We start from the raw sequence: 21,345 nt of genomic DNA on the forward strand, positions 1-21,345 counted from the left end.
TTCAGGTTCCTGAGGCTGTGGATTGCGGTGCTGGTGATCTACCCCACCAACCAGGCTGTTATCGCCCTCACCTTCTCCAACTATGTGCTGCAGCCGCTCTTCCCCACCTGCTTCCCCCCAGAGTCTGGCCTTCGACTCCTGGCTGCCATCTGCTTATGTAAGTGCCATCTGGGCCTTGCTCTCAGGATGGCCTCTTTCGGCCTTCCTGGCGGTCCACATCTCCGATTATCCTGCCTCTCCCTCTTTCTTTCCTTCCCTCCTTTATTTTTTTCCCCCATTACTTCCCTACATGGGTGCTTTGGAGGAATTGATTCTAAATAATTAGCTGGTGTTAAAAAAAAAGAAGAAGAAATGTAGGTAGCTCAGAGGCACAGTGATTTTCACCAGCAAGGCTCGTTACATCACACACAGCACTTTCATCTATACTATCTGATCTGAGCCTCGTGACAAATCCATGAGGTAAGCAGGGCCAGTATTATCACTTTCCTAGAGCAGATAAGGAAAGGAGCCAGGCAAGTGACATACCCAAGGTGGCAGGCCCTGAGTGGAGCCTAGGTCTCCTGATTCCTTCTCTTTCCAGCCCGTACATACACCATACACTGTGCTGGAGGCTCCCTGATGCTCGCAGGAATTTTTCTGGCTTCATCCACCTCTACCTCAGTCTGCCGGCTCACATCTTAAAACTCTTTGGGAGGAGAGTGTAAAGCTGTGAGTTGGGAGAAAATAATGCATTGTCTATGGTCCCCACCCCCTTGATACGTTTCCTGCCTACCTGGGGAGAAAAGCTATATAAACAGGCTCTGTGGTAAGGATTCAACTGCAGTAAAAATTCAGAGAAGGGGAAAGATGTCTGTGAGCTGGAATAGGTTAGAGATTTATTGTAGAGAAGTTCTGCAACTCGTATTTTTAGGAATTCTCAGGGATCACAATGGATTGGGGTATTTTATATCTTTTAACCAAAAACTAATTTTTTTTTGATTTATTTCTTTATTTTGGGGGGGAGGGGCAGAGGGAATGGCTGACAAGCGGACTCCCTGCTGAGTGGGGAGCCCCGACAAGGGGCTGGATCCCAGGACCCTGAGATCATGACCTGAGCCGAAAACAAGAGTCAGACACTTAACCGACTGAGCCCTCCAGACGCACCCCCCCCCCCCACAAAACTAATTTCTAAAGTAAATATTTGGATTTTTTTCAGAAGCTCCACTTTTGGAGTTAACATGATCCCTGCCCTACCATACCTTTCAACACACATACACTTAGCTGAGAGCAGTGACCATCCAGGCCACACCCTTTCCTAGGTCTTGACACTTTCCTTCTGTCATGCTGGTGGGAAAGGGAGGGAGGGGTTCACTTGCCCAGCCCAAAGTCTCTCACAGGGCAGCCAGCTGGGATCCATGGAGTAGTCTCCTTGGCAAGTGTGCCCTCTTTGACAGTGATATTCAGCTCTGGGATAGACCCCTACCATCCAGACAGGTGGTACTATGGGGTCAAGATACTTGTTTGGGCTGTATTCCTTGTGCTTGGTCAGGCCTGCTTATGGCCCTGGAGGCAAAGGAATGTGGGCTCCAGAACCAGGTTGCCTGAGGCTGTATCTCTGCACAACTTTCTAATTGTGGCAAGCGCTTGGCAAAGTTCCACACCCCACCCTACTGTGAGATGGGGGTTGTGATCCTGCCTGCACAGGAGGTCGTGGTTGCAAGGATTGCATGAGACAACACATGTTCTTAGCACAGGGTCGTATAGTCACTGAGGGTGGTCACTGAGGGTAGTCGCTCAGTCCTTCCTTGCTAGCTGGATCCAGAGCTGGGAGGGAGGGGTTTGGGGAGGGGCATGGGAATGCGGAAGAGTTGCTGTTTCTGCCATAAGCCAGGTTAATAGGGGTGGGAAGGACACCGTAAGTGCTGGCCACTGCTATTTCAGTGTCTTGTGCACGCAGACTCGGCTTCCTTTTTCCTGCTGATACTGCTGAAGTGTCTCAGACAAGAGGCCACCCTTACTCTCCAATGAGAAATTGAGAACCCTAAGACTGGCCACCAAGGAGAGAAACCAGGCCATAGGGTAGAGTTCCCTGGACAGCTGACCCTACAACTTCCTTTGCCTTCCCCCAACCTGCCAAGGGTAGGTGACCCCTATGCAGGGCTACGCTCTACAGTAATATAGCCCCATAGATGTCCCCTCAGGACAGGAGATTAGGACTGTCTTCTAGAAAGGCAGGTTGTACACTGTCCCCTTCACAGCCCACCTCTCACCTTGACACTGCTAGCACCAAGCAAAGGAGGAATTTAGAAACTCTGATGACAACATGACAAAGTCCTCTTCTCTCCCAATTCCTGCCATCCAAAGTTCAACAGAGCTTATCTGGTTTGTCCTCCGCCTCCTAAGTAGAACTGCAAGGAGATTATCTTGAACTTAAACGTTGGTCAATCTTGTCCTCCAGAGACAGGAATTTTTCAGTGTCCTTGAGATAGGTATTCAAGTACTTTTTCACCTTCGCAAGGAAAAAAAAGTCTTCTTAAACCCAAACTTATTTCTCCTTATTCCTTTTGGGGGGAATGGAAAACAGCTCCTCACCTCAGCCCACGTGCCACCCCCTTCCTCCCAGATGTGAAGGCCATGTGGAGCCCAGGACCCCTCTCCCTGCAGGGGTGTATGTGCGGATATAGCCACACATTCACCTTTTCTCACCAAATACTCCCAACTGCTTTGAGTCTGTGCAAAGAAAGTTTCTGTTTTCTGGTTTGTTGAATACTTTTTTGGAACCTACTTTCACAGGCCCCTCAAATCATCTCTTAAGGCCCCTCAAATCATCACAGTGAAGAGGCGCCTGGGTGGCACGGTCTGATAAGCGTCTGCCTTCGGCTCAGGTCATGATCCCAGGGTCCTGGGATGGAGCCCCTCATTGGACTCCCTGCTCAATGGGGAGCCCGCTTTTCCTTCTCCCTCTGTCCCTCCTCACCAGCCCCCCCACTCATGCTCTATCTCTCTCACTCTCAGATAAACAAATAAAAATCTTAAAAAAAAAAAAAAAGATATCCTGTGAAATGGGAACCAAACAGGAAGGCTTGATGGGTGCTACTTTCCTTAAATGCTGTTATCTTTTTTCCCAGCCACCCTGTCCTCTTAGCAGGTGCCAGGCCAGCTGGCTGTGTGAAAATAAGCCTGGTGTTCTGGGCGCCTGGGTGGCTCAGTTGTTAAGCGTCTGCCTTCGGCTCAGGTCATGATCCCAGGGTCCTGGGATCGAGCCCCGCATCGGGCTCCCTGCTCAGCGGGAAGCCTGCTTCACCCTCTCCCACTCCCCCTGCTTGTGTTCCCTCTCTCGCTGTGTCTCTCTCTGTCAAATAAATAAAATCTTTAAAAAAAAAAAAAAATAAGCCTGGTGTTCTGAGGCAGGAGAGCCAAGAGTGGCCCAGTCCAGCTATATTTTTGATAGAATCGGTGTTGAGCTTGGGCTCTTCTGAATGTATATAAATCAGAAGCTCTGCTTTCTGCTGTGTCATTTTGGCACGCCGAGGACAGGCTCGACCCACTGTGGGATGAGAGTTTTTGAGGAAGGGGCCGCCCTCTATGGCGAGGTCACTGGTGTGTCATGGAGGGAGCTGGAGGACAAGACCGGGAGCGCAGCAGGGAGAGCCTTGTGGCAAAGCCCCTGCCTGGCGTTGGCTGTGGGAGGGAGGAGATGAGGTCAAGTCTGGTTCTGTGGTGGGGCCAGAATACATCGAACACATTGGATGAAAAATGGTGGTGGGACAGCCAGATGGGGGTGGAGAGGTAGAGAGAACCTGCTGGAACTGGCTTGCCTGCAAGGAGCCTTGGGGGAGGGAGAAGGAACTGCAGATTTGGATCTGCTTATGCAACTGCAGCTGCCACTTTGAGTTATTCTATTATGTAGGTCAAAGCTGATTATTCACTGCTGAGTCAGCAGAATATCCCTAGCCACCAGGCAGTAAAAAAAAAAAAGAAAATATTTTACATTTTAATTAAATGAAAAGCTTTCTCCCTTCTCCAGACCAAGCATATTAGTGGGAGGAAGGACTTAGGAAAGGGGAATAGGAGGTATTGAAACTTGGTTTTGGTGCCTTCTTCTGTGGTGTGCTTGGAGTGTTTCTCTTTTCTTTCTTTCCCTTTTTACTACTTTGTAAATAAATGACTATGTTCTCTACGTAAGAGATTCAAGTAATATATAAAGCGAGCCGACTGTGGAAGCTTCCCCTTATCTTCGCCCCTCTCCCCTGCCCAGTAACCGTGCTAACAGTGGATAGGTCTCCTTCCAGTTCTAAATAAAGTGCATCCCTCCATGTGTGTGTCTGGGCAGATAGACATCATATGGATAGGTTATTTCTGCAGCTTACTGTTTTGTCATTTAGCTATATCTTTTGGCTGCTTCCTGAGTTTCTCGTTATAAACAAAGTGGTCCCAGTGACACTGAAGGAGCGTCAGGTGTTCTGGGGTCCCCCATTTGTGCTTCTTGCTCCCTTACTCTAGGTTTTCCTTCAGGATCTTTTTGTCTCCCTGCCCTTGGGACTGGGTCACCTTTCCCTCGGGCAGCTCCTGGCCTCCTTCCTCTCTTTGGGGTCTGGGGTCATGTCCAGGATCTGAAGTAGAACTTTTTTCTTCTCGTTCAAGTATCCTCTTTTCCCTGAATGCCTGTACTAAAGAAGCTCCTTCTTTCTCTCCCCGAGGGGAAAAGAATGCCTTACATGCATTTCACAAGTAAAAAAAATGCTTCTTATCTTGTTTTCTGTCTTTCTACTGAGATTCCTAAGAGGCTGTTTTTTTAGGGCTTCAGATTTCTCCTTCTTCTTTTTCTTCTTCTCCTTTGAGCAGTTTAGAAGGGAAAGGACTTTCCTGTATATATATAACTTTTAACCCTGAGTTGCTCTGCAATTCTTCTATGGAAGGTTCCCGGGTCCTTGATGCAGGATGCTCTGATCGATAAACTGTGTGTTGTTTTGAAAGTCTCTTACAAATTAATCCCTTGACATCAGAGGGTTCTAGTCTTTCCTAACTTCTAAGTCCCTTAATCTCGGTTCATTTTCCTTTGAGGTTTCACATTCTGTAGCCCCAAATTTATCACCATGCACTAAACCTGTTGCCTCAGATGCCTGAGCAGCAGTGCCTTCTTGCCCTCCTTAGCCCCCAGAGTTCTTGGGGTGTCTCATAGTCCTTGTATATATGAATCCAGACAAACACAGATGACCTATATTTGATTCCCATACATCCAAGTCATCTTCCTTCTCTGTACATCTTCTACCTAGCCAGCATTTAAAATCTAAATACAGTTGACCCTTGAACAATGCAGTGGTTAGGGACGCTGACTCCCTGCACAACTGAAAATTCACGTATAACTTTTGACTCCCCCAGAATTTAACTACTCTTAGCCTACTATTGACTGGAAGCCTTACCGATAACATAAACAGCCAACTGATACATATTTTATATGTTGTATGTATTATATATACCGTATTCTTACAATGAAGTGAGCTAAAAATATTATTAGGAAAATCATAAGGAAGAGAAAATACATTTACAGTACTGTACTGTAGAAGATCCACATAGAAGTAGACCTGGTCAGTTCAAACCCATATGTTGTTCAAGGGTCAACTGCATATTGAAAAATCTCTTAATTTTTTACTGAATGGTCAATTTGACTAAAACCCCATCTTTCATTTTTATGATTCATAAAGACTATATTTTGTAAGTGGCTTCCCAGGGAAAAAAGAAAGAAACTGCAAATCTATCAGTTAATCACCAGATTGAGCTCCTACATTGAGTGGAGAGAAGGCATTATTTCTACAGAGTCTGGGAAGAGATTAAAGGCTAATGAAGAGATTGGTGTGCAAACAAATAATTATAATACAATGTGATGACAGAAGTGTTTGCAACACAGAGCGAGGTGCTTCAAAGTTGGGAGAGGAATGCTGGGGAAGGCTCCCAGATTGAGCTAAATCTTGCAAGGTAAATAGGTAGCTCCCGATAGGCATGAAATAGAACAGCCGGGTAGAGGCAAGGGCACAAGCAAGACCTGGCATCAAGAGAGAAATGACCTGTTGGAGAAAAGCAAGTACTTTTGTGTGAAAAGCCCAGGAGAGTGACAGGAGATGAGGCTGAACAGGTGAGCAGGAGCCAAATCTGGAAGGATCCCGTATATCATGCAGGAGAGAGCAGGCTTCATCCAAGACACGGGAACCACAGAAGGATTTTGAGCAGAGGAGTAACATGATTAGGTTCACATTTGAGTGAAAAAAAGACTGTGACACTTGAAGCAGTGAGATGAGTTAGCCGGCTAAGCACCTGTGCAGGTCAGAGAAGTCCTGGCCTGAAATAAAAACGAAGTTACAAGGTGACAAAAACGAGGAAGATTTCACAGTAGATTCAACTGGGCATGGTGATTGACTACTAAGAGAGAGCAATCTAGTTTATCTAGTACAAATCAAAATGAAATATCTCAACTGTCTAGCATTTACGATGAGCAGTCACAATGTGTTCTGCACTTCTGCCTTCCACTGCCCCCGCAAAGCCCTGGGGAGCCCTTAGCAAGTCTTTGGTTGGAAGTCTTCCTCAGGGTGGCCACCCCAGGTTACTGCTCCAAAGCCTGCTCTAGAGTAATACAACTTAGAAAGGGGTTGAGACTCTTGGGAAGCATTATATAAATGAGAATCTCAACACTTTGTTCATCCAACAAACATTTATTAAGTGCCTGTGATGTGCTAGATACTGTTTTGGGAACCGGAGATAGAACAATGAACCAAAAAACCCTCATTCTCATTTGCAGCAGCAGCAGGAAGTTAAGCCTTAATCCACATTTACTGAGTCTACTTGTGTGTCTTCTAGATGTCACACAGGATACAGAACCATTCAATCATTATCAAATATCTGAGGGTCTGCTCCAGGAACTGTGTTAGCCATGAGGATACTTAGTTCCTGTACTAAGGAACCCACCATCCACTGGATGATTCTGACAAGTACACAGGGAATTTCAGTTCTAAGTGGTAAATCCCCTAAGAGGACAACATCCAGGCGGAGCTAGATGTAACAGAAATGAGGGTAGGGACTGTGGTTAAGGAAAATCTTGGAGAAAATTACACATAAGTTGAGGGAAGACCAGTTGGAGATAGCCAGGCAGTATCCAGCATGGAGAGGAAAGTGGAAGGGGATGGGGCAGGGAGAATGTTATAGCCGGAAGGATTAACATGTGCCAAGGTCTGGGGACAAGAAAGAACATGGCTCCCTGGGGGAACTCCAGGTAGTTCAGTATAGCCACAGCATAGACTAAGAGGTAGGTGATATAGATAGAAGTGAAGATCCAGGGCGCCTGGGTGGCTCAGTCATTAAGTGTCTGCCTACGGCTCAGGTCATGATCCCGGGGTCCTGGGATCGAGGCCCACATTGGGCTCCCTGCTCAGCGGGAGACCTGCTTCTCCCTCTCCCACTCCCCCTGCTTGTGTTCCTGCTCTTGCTGTGTCTCTCTCTGTCAAATAAATAAATAAAATCTTTAAAAAAAAAAAAAAGAAGTGAAGATCCAGCCATGAAAGGGCTTTATGGGCAACCCTGGAGAGATTGGACTTTACCCTAAGAGTAATGGGAAGGCATTAAAGGGTTTCAAACAGAGGATTGACATGATCATATTTACATTTTAGAAGACTCATGGCTGCAAATGTAAAGGATGAATTGGAGAGGGGAATAAGATCAGAGGCAAGGAGACCAGGTACAATGTGGTTACAGAAATCCAGAATTTCTGTAATGTGAATCAGGGATGAAGCTGTGGGAATACACAGAAATAGATGTATTTGGCATTTGCAAGGCAGAAATGGCAAGACCTTGTGATTAGGGTGATTAGGAAGTCAAGGATGGCACATTCTTATTGGAATTCAGGTGAAATAAATTGAGGACAACACTGGATCATATTTTAATGCCTTGTCATTGGTGTGGTTCTTACTCAGTTGAGTTGGCCCCCTGCCTTCGCAACCCTTCCCATTCACTCTTCAATACTCAAATTCTGATGCTGGGACTTGAGGAAGGCAGCCAATGTGTTTTTGGCTTCTATGCCCATAATGGCAGAGTGAACACCTGCTCTTCAGTGCCATTTCACCTCCTCTTTGCCCTATATGGCCTCTGGAGTATTCCTCATGCCCAGCCCTGGGAGTGAAGGTATCTTTGTTATCTTCATCTTACATTTCCATAAGAGCAACCCAGTCTTGAGCTCTAAGAAGAACAAACTATTGGTAAGTGCTTTATAGTTTATATATCATAATAAGCAATTATAAATATCACGGTGAATTCTAGAGTTTTATGGAGGTCTTCTTCCCTAGAGATCCACTGGTGATGTAGACCGCTGTCAATTGGTCTAAATTGAGTTCTGTTCTCAGGCCAGGCTCTTTGTCCCCACCAGCTACCTGAGAAGTCAGGGTCTTCTTTGTTTCAGTATTGCTTCGATTGCTGGTCCAGGTCACCTTCTCTTTCCTGGCTTCCCATACTGTCTCTACTGGTCTCCAACTTCTACTCTCAGATTGGAGTTTGCTATTCAAAAGGGTGCACATAGCCCCAGTCCTGGAAATGGGGGAATGAGGAGCTTGTTCCTGGGAATGTGTCCAACCCTACTTGGGAGAATAATGAATGGGATTGAGGCTTCCTAAAACAGAATTTTCCAGTAGTTCAGGATGGAAACGACTTGTTATCTTTCTTGAACCAGTAGAAGATTACATTCTCCTCTGGCCTTTTGTTGTTGACTGTCAAGGATCACTTTGTTTTTCCCAGAGAAGCCAGAGCCTCTGGTTTATGAAGTTCAGCCATTAATTGTGTCTGGTGAACTTGGAAGTGTTAATGTTGCTCTCCAAATTTATATCACATACCCAAGAACATAAAAGTCAAGACTGATGGGAGTGAGGTCTAGTGTTACAGGGAGCTTTGGGGGAAAGATGAGAGGGAAGATTTGTTTTGAGAGTTTAGCGAGTTTGGGCACTACCTGCCGTTGGAATAGGGTTATAACTGAACCAGTCTTGGGAATTTTGCAGCCTGGGTCCATGTTTATAAGCTTAAGTGACACTAACAGAGCCCACAAGTCTTCCAGTCCAAGAACCAACCAGACCTCCCAGGACCCACACCCTCTCTCCTCCAAGGCTGAGGATGTTGGAAAGTCAGGCTAGCCCTCCTGAGCTCTGTGCAGACCCGGCAGAATCCACCCCATTCCCCTTGCTATGTGTCTGAGAGGCATCCACCCTGAGAATTGGGGCGTGAGATAACAGGAATTTTTCAGTCTGGGGCTGGAACAGTAATGAGTAGGATTAAAAGGGGGCTCCCCAAGATGGCATGGTGCACTAGGTCTGTCTCCCCTGTTTTCCAGCTGCCTTCCATTCCCCCCACCACCCCCAGCTCAGAGGCCATGTTTAGCTTATGCTGAAGAGAGAACTACTCAGCCCTTGGAAAATGCTGAGCTGGGAGTTTGGGTTTTCTTGGCTAAACTAAGTACCAGATGGTGATTCAGCAGAAACTCCAGGTCTAGCAACTGGCACGGAGGGGTCAGGGGAAGAAGGAAGGGGAAGAGACGGCCGGGAAGGGGGTGGGGCAGGGTGGGTGGGAGCTTAGCGGGAAGAATGCTTCCAGATGAAAGGGGCTGGAGAAGGACAAAATGTTACTGGTAGCATGGTAGCAAGATCTGTTTCACAGCCTCACTGTGGCCTTACAGAAGCTGGGATCAAAGCTTAGTTTACAGGGAAGGGCTCATTTGATTTATTCTGGTGTCATTGCTGTTGCTTTGTTTTGATGTCTTTGTCTTTTATCAGTCAAGTTATTTACATGTATCATAATACAACCTTTGTTTTAGGTAGTCAATAACTTGAGACTTTATAATACAGCTCCTCAATCCACGTGAAAAATGACTCGCCCTGGGCACAGCGAAGGATTCTAGGAAGCTGGCTGTGTCTTCACCCTCATACCCCAGTTTCCCTCCAGGTCTCTCTGAGGACTCAGAGAAGGAAAGATAGCTCAGGCTGGCCCATGTGGGCAAACCTGGAACCTTATCAAAGCCTTGGGTTGTGTGCATTAGAACTTAAACAGGGTTCTGTGTTTTCTTTGCCTATCAGTGCCTTTTGGCAGCCAGCACTGGTAACCTCCTAGATCTGGAAACGGCTGAGGTTAGGCAGGCCAAGCCGAAGCAGTCCTTCCACAATTAGAAACACGTGCCCTGATCCTTCCAAGAGCAGGAGGGGGAGAGGCAGCCAAGGAGCCCCAGCCAGCCTATCACGGAGCCCAGTGTCGCCACACCCCTTTCCTACAGGCTGGGTGCTCACTGGGCGCTCCAGCATGGGCACCATGGACACCACAGGGCTGGTCTGAGGGGCATCACTTTGCCCCTTTTGTTCCAGGTCTGGAGGGAGGGAGTCAGGGGGAGCTGGCAGAGCATGGCGGAATGCGGAAGGAGGAGAAGTGCGTGCCCCAGCAAAAGGTGAGACTGATATTAATGCTTCTGGCAGGCAAGCCCCAACCCAGGTGAAATTTATGGCTGTTTCAGAGGGCTGGGAGCTCCATCCCAGAAAAGTGCTTATTTTGAAGTTCTGGAGAGGAACAGCGTGTTCTGATTTGTACAAAGTGGTGTCACAGCTTCCCTTTTCAGCAGTATATCTGCTTAGTGCACTACATCTTTCTTTTTTCTGTCCTGGCCTTCTCTCTCTGTGCTTCTTCTCTTTGAGGTCTTTCCCCGCACTCATAAGGATGTGTATTATTCCTCCTCTTCCTTCCTCCCCACTGTCATGTCTCAGGCTCACTCTTTCCCTCCCTTCTTCACTATCTGTCTTTATGGACTTTGGCAAGTCTGGGCATTCCCCCCCCCCCCCCCCGCCCACCCCTTCTACTGCCTGTTTTATCCTGTCTGAAAAGACAGAGAGGCCTAGTTCTGGAAATGCTAAAGGAAAACAAACCTTTCCAAGCTGCCTCCTGCCCACTCCTGAGAAAGATATGAGCCAGTAAGACCAAAAAATCCTCAAGAAGTTCCCAGAGTTCAAGAGAACATGTGATGGTGACATCGACAAGGGGCCAGAGAAGGGAATACAAGGCAGAGAGTTGAGAGAGTTGAGTCTGCCAGTGGGAAATAATTTTCTAAAGCTCTGAGAGGAATGGACACGACTCTTGGCCTCTCGGGGGTAGCCATTCTAGTCTTCCCGTTTTCGCCACATTGGCATCTTACTTCCTGCTGTCCTGAAAGCAAACTGGCTAGTATCTTCAGGTGACTGCCTCAGGGTGGCCCTTGAGCAATGTCCTTGAGTACCATTGACAGGAGCAGGGTGAGAGAGAACGTGGGAATGGACAGAGGGAAAGTGGGACAATGTGTATATGATAAAAGAAAGGCTGACTGTAGTGGCAGAATAAAGCAACTGCGGGGCAGGAGTACATTAGCTGAGGTCTTATTCCATTCGCATATAAAATGAGGTTCTGAGTCTCTCAGGTCATTCCTGGCTCTGATTGCTCATGAGGCTGGAAATGTGCCCCCGGGTAGTAGGGCACTGGCCTCAAACATCTCCCTCCGGTGCCGAGAGCTGTCTACAGGGAGAGCCCCAACTGGTTCATTCTTCCGAGCACTGTTCCTACAACAATCAGTCCAGCCTCCTGTCTAAATGGCCCCATCCTGTCTTTCACCCCATCACACCAGAATGGTGTGGTCCATGGAGCAGAAGCTGGCTCGGCAAAATGAATGAGATTAGTTTAGGGATCCATGTGGGAAGGTGTTCATTGGCCCTCTGATGAAGGCACAGGATGCCCCTTTGCCAGCCCAGCTCAGCAAGAGGCCAGAGTCCTGTGTCTAGAAGCAAGGGAGCACCTGAAGACACAGCCCTGGCCTGTGCTGATTGAGGACACTTAAAACCAGTCCCACAATTCCCTCCCTAATTCATGCTTAAAAGTTTCTAAATGAAGACTTATTTATTTTATGCTAGCGAGTCATTGATGTTCTGTTTAAAAATGGACTAGAGAGATTAAATTGTTTCTTTTACCTATAGTCTATAAGGTGTTCATCTAAGGTAAAGTTTCCCAAAACATGTTGTTCCTGTTCTTCCCTTCTAAAATCTGTAGACCTTTAACCTCGCCTTACCTCCTGGGGGCTTGGGTTGGGTTGACTCCACCTGGGAAAGTGCCAGAGCGAGCTCTTTCAGGGTGCTTTTGGTGTAGTCCACTGCAAGATAGCACACAGTGTGGCCACTCTACCCTTTGACTTGAGGAAGGAACTCAGTCTCAGGACTTTTGAGTTCATCTCTTGGCTTTCCATCTTGACTTCTTTTATGGCCTGTGATTGTAGCCTCTGGTCAGTAAAATTAGGAGACCAACAAAACCATGGGGGCAGAGAAGAAAAGAATCACATCTGTGAGGGCACCTGGGTGGCTCAGACGGTTAAGCGTCTGCCTTCGGCTCAGGTCACGATCCCAGAGTCCTGGGATGGAGTCCCACATCGGGCTCCCTGCTCCTTGGGAGCCTGCTTCTCCCTCTGCCTCTCTCTCTCTCTCTGTCTCTCATGAAAAAATAAATAAAATCTTTAAAAAAAAAAAAAAGAATCACATCTGTGAGCCTCCCAGTACTAGACTCACCTTGTAAGAAGTTTGGAACTTGGGCCTCCATTTGTATGTGTATCTGGGTTGCATGTGTGGGCCTGAAGTTGTATGGAATATGGAGGAGACTGGAAAAGAGCCTGGCATTCGGTGAAGGAGGAATATTGGGAGTGTCTTTTGCCCCCAATTTTTTTTGGAAGGAAAGGCACAGCTGGAGTTATTGGAGGGTGAGCCTGTTTACTACTGTATAGAATTAGGAAGGGAAGAAACAGGAGGCAGTAACACTTTAGCTGTAGGATCCTCAAGTTGGGATGCTGTCATATGGTGTAGAAATTTGCCAACTAGGTGAGCACATGGGTGACCTCACTTTCACTGCCTACTTCTAGAGAGCCCCACCACTTCCCTCCACTGGTGTCCTGCAAGGCCTGTGGACAGGCACTCCTTTGGGGTCCTGGGGTGTGCCTCCTGGTTGCTCTTTAAAAATTTTGCTATTTCAGCCTGTGCCACCTGCTTTCTGGTCTTTCTGTATGGTGCCTGGCCCTGTATTAATTCCCTATTGCTACTATAACAAATTACCACAGATTTAGTGTCTTATAGTTCTGGAGGTCAGAAGTCCTAAACTCAAGGTGACAGCAGAGGCTGTGTTCTTTCCGGAGGTTCTGGGGAGAGTTATTTCCTTGCCTTTTCCAGCTTCTAGAGCCCCCCTACATTCTTTGGCTCATGGGCCCTTCTTCCATCTTCAAAGCCCGCAGTATGGCTTCTTCAAATTTTTCTTTCTCCCTCTCTGATCGTTGTTTCCGACATCATGTCTCTTTTTCTAACTCTGACCCTCTGTCCAGGTCAGTGACAGGATCTTCGTTGTCATCGATCTGAGGACTCTGCACCTCTCTGCCAGTCTTTCAGTTTTCCCACAGGTGGGGAGCACTGAGCCCACCTCTCCTATTCAGCAGCTGAGAGGCCCTGGGCCCTGGGCTCTGAGCAGGTCACAAGATTGCTGGGTTCTGAGTCCCCTACTCCTGCCTGCCTGTTTTTTGTATCCCTCCTGTCACCTTGACATTAAGGTGTCACCTTGTCACCTTTTCCAACTTGGCAGATTCAGTAACCAACCCCTGACGTCAGCATCTTTTTGAAGTATCGTCCTGATAGTCTTTTCACCTTTTTTTTTTTTTTTGAAAACCCAGCAAACAGAAAGGATGCAAAAGAGAAAGAGGAGAAAAGGCCCAAGAAATACAGATAAGCCCGAGATTCCATGGGGGCCTCTAGAGAAGCAGCAACCACTCCACAGCCAGATTACAGTGGACAAGAACCAGAGTCTTTTTCCTTCTTATTTCTTTTATCCAGCTGGGCCAAAATTATAAAATTCTCCTTTTGGTTAGGGTCTCCCCCTCCTGGATACCCACTGGCTTGCGTGAAGAGCTCTGCTGTCACCACATTGTTGCCTGATCATCTTTTTTTATAGCTCACCCATCTCCCTTACCTTATGCTCTCACCATCTCCCTTATACCTTATGCTCTCAACTTCCCGAGGATAGGGACTTGTGTCTTGTAACTCCCCCACCTACCAGAGTGCCTAGCACAGTAGGCCCTTTGTAGATGATGGTTGGTTGGACGGACGGACGGATGAATGGACGGATGAACGAAAACCCTCACATTTCAAGCTGCAGTGGCCACTGGTCCCCATCTACATGTGGCTTCCCTGAGGTCATTGTTTCTCAAGCATGCAGAATGCAGGGTCTGGCTGAGAAGAGAGAGGGGCCATAGCCATTAACAACAGAAAGGGGCTCTGGGGTAGACTGGCAGAGACAGGATGCCTGAACAGGGCAGGGGCTTGGCAAGCACCTGACAGTGTTGCCTTCACTCACTGACCTTTCCTCTCTGTTTGGAGGCTCAGGTTTCAGCCTGCTGTGAGGGAAGCTGTCCTGTGGTAGCAGGAGACTGAAAATGCCCTCTTTCCCCTCGGTCACATGCTGTGATCACCCAACAGCAGGGATAAGGGTCAGATGTGAGGGCCTGCAGCCATTGTTCTAAGGAGATTAGTGTCACAGGCAAAATGTCTCCCCACCCCATTCTCGGGATTTCTCTTTTTATTTCTGAAAGAGCTCTGTAAAGGTAAAAGGTTAAATATTAGTCAAGGTCTGGGTTCTTGTGAAATTGTGAAGATAAGGTCAGGTGGGACAGAAGACACCCACAGCAAGTTTATTTGACAAATTATCCCTTCCTTCAAATATCTCCCATCCCCCAGGAATATTCTGGAGCTGACTGAAGGAATCTTTCTGACTGCCTTGACAAGGTCCCTCTCCTGAGGAGATAGATGATTTTGTGTTTTCTATTCCAGCCCACCAGGAGGTGGCCACATTCCCCCCACCTGCTGGGGGAAGACTGTCTGTGAGTTGTCCTGCTCATCCCTTATTTCCCTCCAAGTACTTTCCTGTCACCTTCCCACCGTGCCCTCTCCTCCCCTTGATAGAGGATAATTTTCTTCTCTGGGATCGCAGTCTGGTTCCTTGTTCAGTAATCCTTACCTATCCCTGAGCCTCATTGGTTTTGTGTCCTAATCTTCTTTTCATAAATCAATCTCCTTTATCCTTAAGTCATTGCTTGTGTCTGCCTGAAGTCCTGGGACCTGAGGGCCCACCCTTGTACCTAGCAATCCTCAGGGCCCTGAGGAGAAACAGATCACAGGCCCTGTTGCTTAGAGTGATTTGGGTTGGATTGTCACCAGGCATGTGATCCTGAAATCCTTTTTGAATTGAGTCAGATAAACCAAATGTGTGTTTATCAGAATGTCTCAGTCCATCTGGAACATTCGAGTATTTACAAGATGTTCTCCCTTTTCAGGGACTTAAAATCCTTCCTCTGACAACATGTTTTGGTTCTCCTTATATGACACCATCTTGGATAACAGCTTCTCCATGAGGAGTCAAGAGTTTGAAGTCAAGTTTCCTGTCGCTCTTTTGGCTCTGTGCAACCAACTGGGGATCGTGTCTCCTTTTGATGAGATTCCTGGGGAGCAGGGGAGATTGTGTGCATTGTAGAATGTGTAGACTGAGATGAGATTGCAGGGCTAATGAATTGGGGCATTTTCTGTATCCAAGTATTAAATATTTGTTGAATACCTGCTATTTGCAGGCATTAATGATGCCCTGGGATTAAAAGCATGAAAAGTCATAGTCCCTGCCTTCCTAGTCTACATGGAGACAGAGAAAAAGAAACAAATCGTTATAATACAAAGAAGTAGTTGCCAAAATTAAATATAAACAAAGCGGTCTGAGAAAAGAGAAGGGACAAACTTTGTTCCTTGTCTATAAAATGTGGCTGGTGTATCTTACCTTGCAACCACATTGTCAGGAATACGTAAAATAATAAAATAATAAAGACTCACAGAACAGGTGACATTTGAGCTGGATCTTGAAAGATGAGAAGGAGTTTGCCAGGTAGAGACGGTGTGAGGAGAAAGGTTACCAATAGATAATAGTATCAGGTCTTTGCCCTGTCGAAATGGTCTCAGAATCAAGTAAGGTCAGAAAATACTTGAAAAGTAAAAACACAGTTTAAAGATCAGGTATTGATATAATCTGATCAACTGTTCAAATCAGAGGCCTGGCCAGAGCTTGAGAAGAAAGTCTGGTGCTTCTACATGTGTGACTTGTACCTTTGGAGGACCTCGGCGGGGGGGGGGGGGGGGGGGGGGGGGGGGTGCGTCCTGGTCACTGTTCCAGAGGAAGGGGAAGCAAGAGGATTTTAACTTCTTCCCTTTGTTCTCAAGGACTTCCTAAGCACCAGGAAGGTGAGAGTCCCATTCCTGCAGCACAGGCTCTCTGGGTTTCTCTGGGAGTGTGGCTGTAAAATGGAGTCCCTCCCTCCTAGGATGCAGCCTTTGAGCTCTCCTCCAGCCCTTGGAGGTTCCATGTTATTGGGATCTCTGTGGGAGCCCCTATGCCACCAAAGAAGACAGAGGGATAGTGGCCAATAAGCACATGAAAACATGCTCAACATCATCTGTCATGAGGGAAAGGCAAATTGAAACCACAGTGAGATACCACTACACACCTATTAGAATAGCCAAGCTTTTGGAGCTGACAATACCACATGCTGAAAGGATTCATAGCAACAGGAACTCGCCTACATTGCTGGTGGAAATGCTAACGATATAGCTACTTTGTGGTTTTTTTGTTGTTGTTGTTATTTTTAAGATTATTTATTTGAGAGAGAGAGAGAGAGTGAGAGAGCTGGAGGGAAGGGAGAGGGACAAGCAGGCTCCCCACTGAGCAGGGAGCCCAATGTGGGACTTGATCCCAGGACCCTGGGATCATGACCTGAGCTGAACGCAGACACTTAACTGACTGAGCCACCCAGGCGTCCCTAGAGGTTACTTTTAAAAATAACAAAATCTTAAAAAAAAAATAAAGTTATACATTTACCTTATGACTCAGAATCTCACTCCTGGGTATCTACTCAAGAGAAAGGAAAATCCTTCTCAAAGACATCTACAGTCCACTTGAGTTCTATGTGAGTGTTTATAGCAGCTTTACTCATAATAGCCCCAAAATGGGAGCCACCCAGATGTCCATCAGCCAGTGAGTAGAAAACCAATACATAAAATGGAGTACTATGTGACAATAAAAGGACCAGACTTGATATACACAGCAACATGAATGGATCTCAAAAGCATCATGTAAAGTGAAAGAAACCAGACACAAAAGGCTACATACTGTATGATTCTGTTCATGTGACATTTTGGAAAAGGCAAAATATAGGGACAGAAACCAAATTAGTGGTTGCCAGAGGTAAGGGAAAGGGACTGACTTCAAAGGAGATCAACGTGCAAGAAAGAGAACTTTTAGTAGGAGTGTTGGAAATGTTCCATATAAAGACTGTGGAAGTGATTAAATAACTGAATACGTTTGTCAGATCTCATCAAACTGTACACTTAGAAAAATGAATTTTACTCTATGTAAATTATACCACAGGGGAAAGAAAAGATTCCCCCTAACCCTCTGTGGCCCCAAAATCAGGCTGAGGAAGATGACATTCAGGATCCACCAGTTGCTCAGGGCTCCCCCTGAACATACAATGGCCTGGAAACAAAGCCCACACGTGCACCCTGGTTATACGCTGCTTTTCCTCAAAGCCAGTGCCTTCACTTCCATGCCTACTTCTGGCTTCCAGCCCTGGGCAGGGCATGCTCTGACCAAGCTCTAATTTGTGGCAGGTAATCCCCATTTGTAACCCGTTAATCTAGCCAAAGTTTCTGGAAACTGGGGCTGGGCTTGAGGGAAATTTGGCTCGCCTGTTACAGTTCCATTGTCAGGAGCAAGAAGCATTTCTGCTTCTGTTCAGAGGGCCTCCTACAGCCTCATTATAGCCCTGAGGGTACGTCTGGGGGTCTGTCATTTCAGTGCTCCTCACATGGGTCAACTGTGCCAGTGTGCGGTGGGCCACCCGGGTTCAAGACATTTTCACAGCTGGGAAGCTCCTGGCCCTGGCCCTGATCATCATCATGGGAATTGTCCAGATCTGCAAAGGTGAGTATCACCCAAACAACAGAGCCCCACCCACTTTCTGCCTCTTTCATGTACACACCCCCTCACACTATCTTTGGACATGTGCACCCTGAGATTTCCCAATTCTGACCTTGAATGACTTTTCTTCTTCACTTGCTTGACAAAGGGGAAGAGAAACCATTTTCCTGGGATGGTTGGAAGTTGAGCATGCCCCACCTGGTTTGCAGAGTTCAGGTCTCCCATGCTGACCTCCTGGCTCTAGCACAGCTAGGTGAAGCCCCCAGATCTCTGGACTCCTGTTGCCCTCTTACCCCATCCCCAGGGAAGTTTCCTGCATCTTATATGGTATGTTGTCCATATCCTAAAATGGGGAACAGAGGGGATTTTTACACATTTCAAAATTACTCATAATCTCTATGAGAGAGCTCGACATTCCTGGGGCCCCTGCCAACATTCCCCACTGGATTTGGTCCCTTCCAAGTCTGAGTCTGTATTTGGTTTCCATGGGAACCATGGCACCACTAGGCTCTGCCCAGTGTCACTGCCTCCTGGAGAAAGTCAGATGACAAACAGAGAGACCTCCTATCTGCCTATAGAAGCCCTGAAGGCCATGTGGGGTGCCTGGATATTTGCTCCAGGAAACATAATTAAGGTTCTGCTGTTAATTTTAACCAGTTGTGTTAAGTTCTTTAGCAGGTAATATTGTGTAGACTTAAAGAAATAACTGTGTATACCTCCTTGGTAGGGGAGATACCATGATCATGAAAGTGGTTTTCTAAGGACGAGGCTTATCCATTGCACTATGGATGTGTTGACCCCTACAATTTCCCCAAATATGAAAAATGGGACTCTATAATTTGTGGTAGTGGGGACTGTGTTCATGCTTTCCCCTAAAAAAAGGAAAGAAAGAAACCACTGTGCTATCTTTTCAGAAATAATAAGTCCCTACTATTCTGGCCCTAATGCTTTCTCCTGATCACTCTAATCTCCTTATTTCCTGTCCAAATGCTGGATCACAGATGACTAAGTAAAATATAGGCAGTTACTCTGTTTCATTACAACGTCATCAGCAGCCTTTCTTGAGGGCCCACTTGTGTGCAGGACACTGTGCTAAAGGTTGGGAAGGCAGTGGAAAAGCTCTTTGCTGAAGGACCCTGTCCTCAGGGAATCTATACCATGAAGAGAGAGCCCAGAGACCTTAGAAAGAGACAGGAGGTTATTGACAAAGAAAGCAGAGCAAGCATGAACTACTCTGGCATTATAGGAGCTTATGTTTGAGTGTTTGTTGTTGTTCATGCTTTCTTTGTGAAAATGTATAAACTTAGATATACAGGAAGGTGGTCAAGAGACTGCCAATGGCCCTAATCCTGCATCTCCAAATCCCAGCTCCCCCCACCCCCACGCACCACCCCTGATTTACTCTACCCTGCCCTGACCAGTGGCCTCCCCTGGCCTTTCCTTCCAAGTAAATTTGCCTTTTAAGAGAACATTGAGAGCTGTGCTTTGAACCTGAGCCTGCATTTGGACTCCTGGTTCCTGGGCTCTGGGGAAGTCCTAATCTCTATCCGTGCTCTTTTTGGTCCCACTTGTCCAATGTGTGGGGTTCACTGGAAACAAGACAAGAGCTGGATCATCACTGCAGGAGGAGCTGAGACAGGACCAGGCAGGCTAGAGGCTGCCAGGCCTCTGGCTCCTTTCTCTGAGCAGCCTCCTGCCCCTTGCGTCCACAGGAGAGTATTTCTGGCTGGAACCAAAGAACGCATTTGAGAATTTCCAAGAACCCGACATCGGCCTTATCGCACTGGCTTTCCTTCAGGGCTCCTTTGCCTACGGAGGCTGGAACTTTCTTAATTACGTGACTGAGGAACTTGTTGATCCCTACAAGTGAGTTGAAATGACCCAGCTCTTCCCAAATCCCTTGAAAGGCCACAGCACCTGCTACTAAGAAGAGAGAGCCAGGTGTCCACTGGGCACTTCTCCATCTCCAGCCCCTGTTCTGACCATGACCTAGTCTATCCTGAAGAAACAGTTATTTCTCAGGAACTTAAACCATTTGCCATCCACCCTGCCAGGAGGAGAAAAATGATCCCGTGACTGTCCCAGAGCAGATCAAAAGCTGAAACAGTGCTGAGATAGCACCACTGCCTTAGAGGATGAAATGTTCCCGACAGGCCTCTAGGCATCTTACTTACCTGTCTTAGGACAGGAGGGTCTTTGTGTCTTGAAGCAGGGGAGAGGGGTGCATCATGGAGATTCCAGTCAGGAAGAGGTCAGCAGGTATGGAGCATATTCCCAGCCTACCCTGTTTCATTTCCTTTAAATTGCCCTGCCCATTTTGAGTCAGAATCCACCCCCCAGGGAGAGGGAGTGTCACAAAAGGCTGCCAGGTCAGTTTGGAGCAAAAAGACAAGGTACTTCCCAAACCCCGTGACAAGGCAGGTGCCAGGCCTTTCCCCTCTGACCTCCTCTCCTTCTACAGGAACCTTCCCAGAGCCATCTTCATCTCCATCCCACTGGTCACATTTGTGTATGTCTTTGCCAATGTCGCTTATGTCACTGCAATGTCCCCCCAGGAGCTGCTGGCTTCAAATGCAGTCGCTGTGGTAAGAAATCAAACTCACAGCCCCTCAAACCAGGAATGTTGACATAGACTTGCCAGATTGGCCCCACTCACTTTTCCCTGATCCATGAATTTGTGGAATTGGAAGTTATCCCAAGTTCTCAGGGCAGAAACCATATCTCCAAGTGCCCAGGAGCAAACTGACGGCCATGTTGTACCTAGAACGGTGACAACGGCAGAACCAACATGTTGCCCACAAAGCTACATTACTTACTGTATGACCCTTTACAGAAAAAGTTTGCCAGCTCCTGATCTGGGGCACTTTAAACTCTAAATGTGATGATTGTATAAAGGAGGCAGGCTCCTCCTCGGAAAGATATAATCTTGCACGAGACAACGCCATTCCTCTCTGCCTTTGTTTCTTCCTCTGGAAATCATGCAGCCTGACTCCTTCCCTCATCAGGGAAAAGTGTGTGCCAGTAAACAGGAGTAGGAATGGTCTGTGCTCTTTGGGTAAAGAGATCATGCAGATCCAAGGCACTGGGGTCTTTGATACCCGGAAAGCCCTGGGAGCCATGCAGCCCTCTTACCTGGCTTCACCTGGGCCCTGACACCACCCTGCCAAACTGTCATCCCATGTCTCCTGTCAGAAGACTGTAAAGAAAGAGGTCCTCCAGTGTCCTGGGGCAGCCTTTTTCCATGACCACTGGCCTAACCCAGCAGGACATCCATTCTAAACGACCCCTCCCCCA

General features: G+C 47.2%; 1 protein-coding gene and 1 non-coding gene across 7 annotated transcripts in view; both read left to right on the forward strand.

Moving 5' to 3' along the window:
• Nucleotides 1-21,345, forward strand: part of SLC7A8 (solute carrier family 7 member 8) — a 49,401-nt gene that overhangs the window by 17,095 nt on the left and 10,961 nt on the right. For 3 of the 6 annotated variants that reach the window (XM_027569134.2, XM_027569131.2, XM_027569132.1), the window contains 4 exons: nucleotides 6-157; nucleotides 17,929-18,054; nucleotides 19,764-19,917; nucleotides 20,513-20,636. In XM_027569134.2, the coding sequence (XP_027424935.1) occupies nucleotides 6-157; nucleotides 17,929-18,054; nucleotides 19,764-19,917; nucleotides 20,513-20,636 (556 nt within the window). Of the gene's footprint in view, nucleotides 1-5; nucleotides 158-10,278; nucleotides 10,442-14,771; nucleotides 14,915-17,928; nucleotides 18,055-19,763; nucleotides 19,918-20,512; nucleotides 20,637-21,345 lie in introns of those variants that run through there. The other 3 variants (XM_027569135.2, XM_027569136.2, XM_027569137.2) reach the window with 3 other exon arrangements.
• Nucleotides 18,764-18,925, forward strand: LOC113910788. Its single transcript, XR_003516274.1, has one exon. It is a non-coding gene; the product is annotated as a U1 spliceosomal RNA (small nuclear RNA).

Source organism: Zalophus californianus, chromosome 6, assembly GCF_009762305.2.
Source record: "Zalophus californianus isolate mZalCal1 chromosome 6, mZalCal1.pri.v2, whole genome shotgun sequence".
NCBI lineage: Eukaryota > Metazoa > Chordata > Mammalia > Carnivora > Otariidae > Zalophus > Zalophus californianus.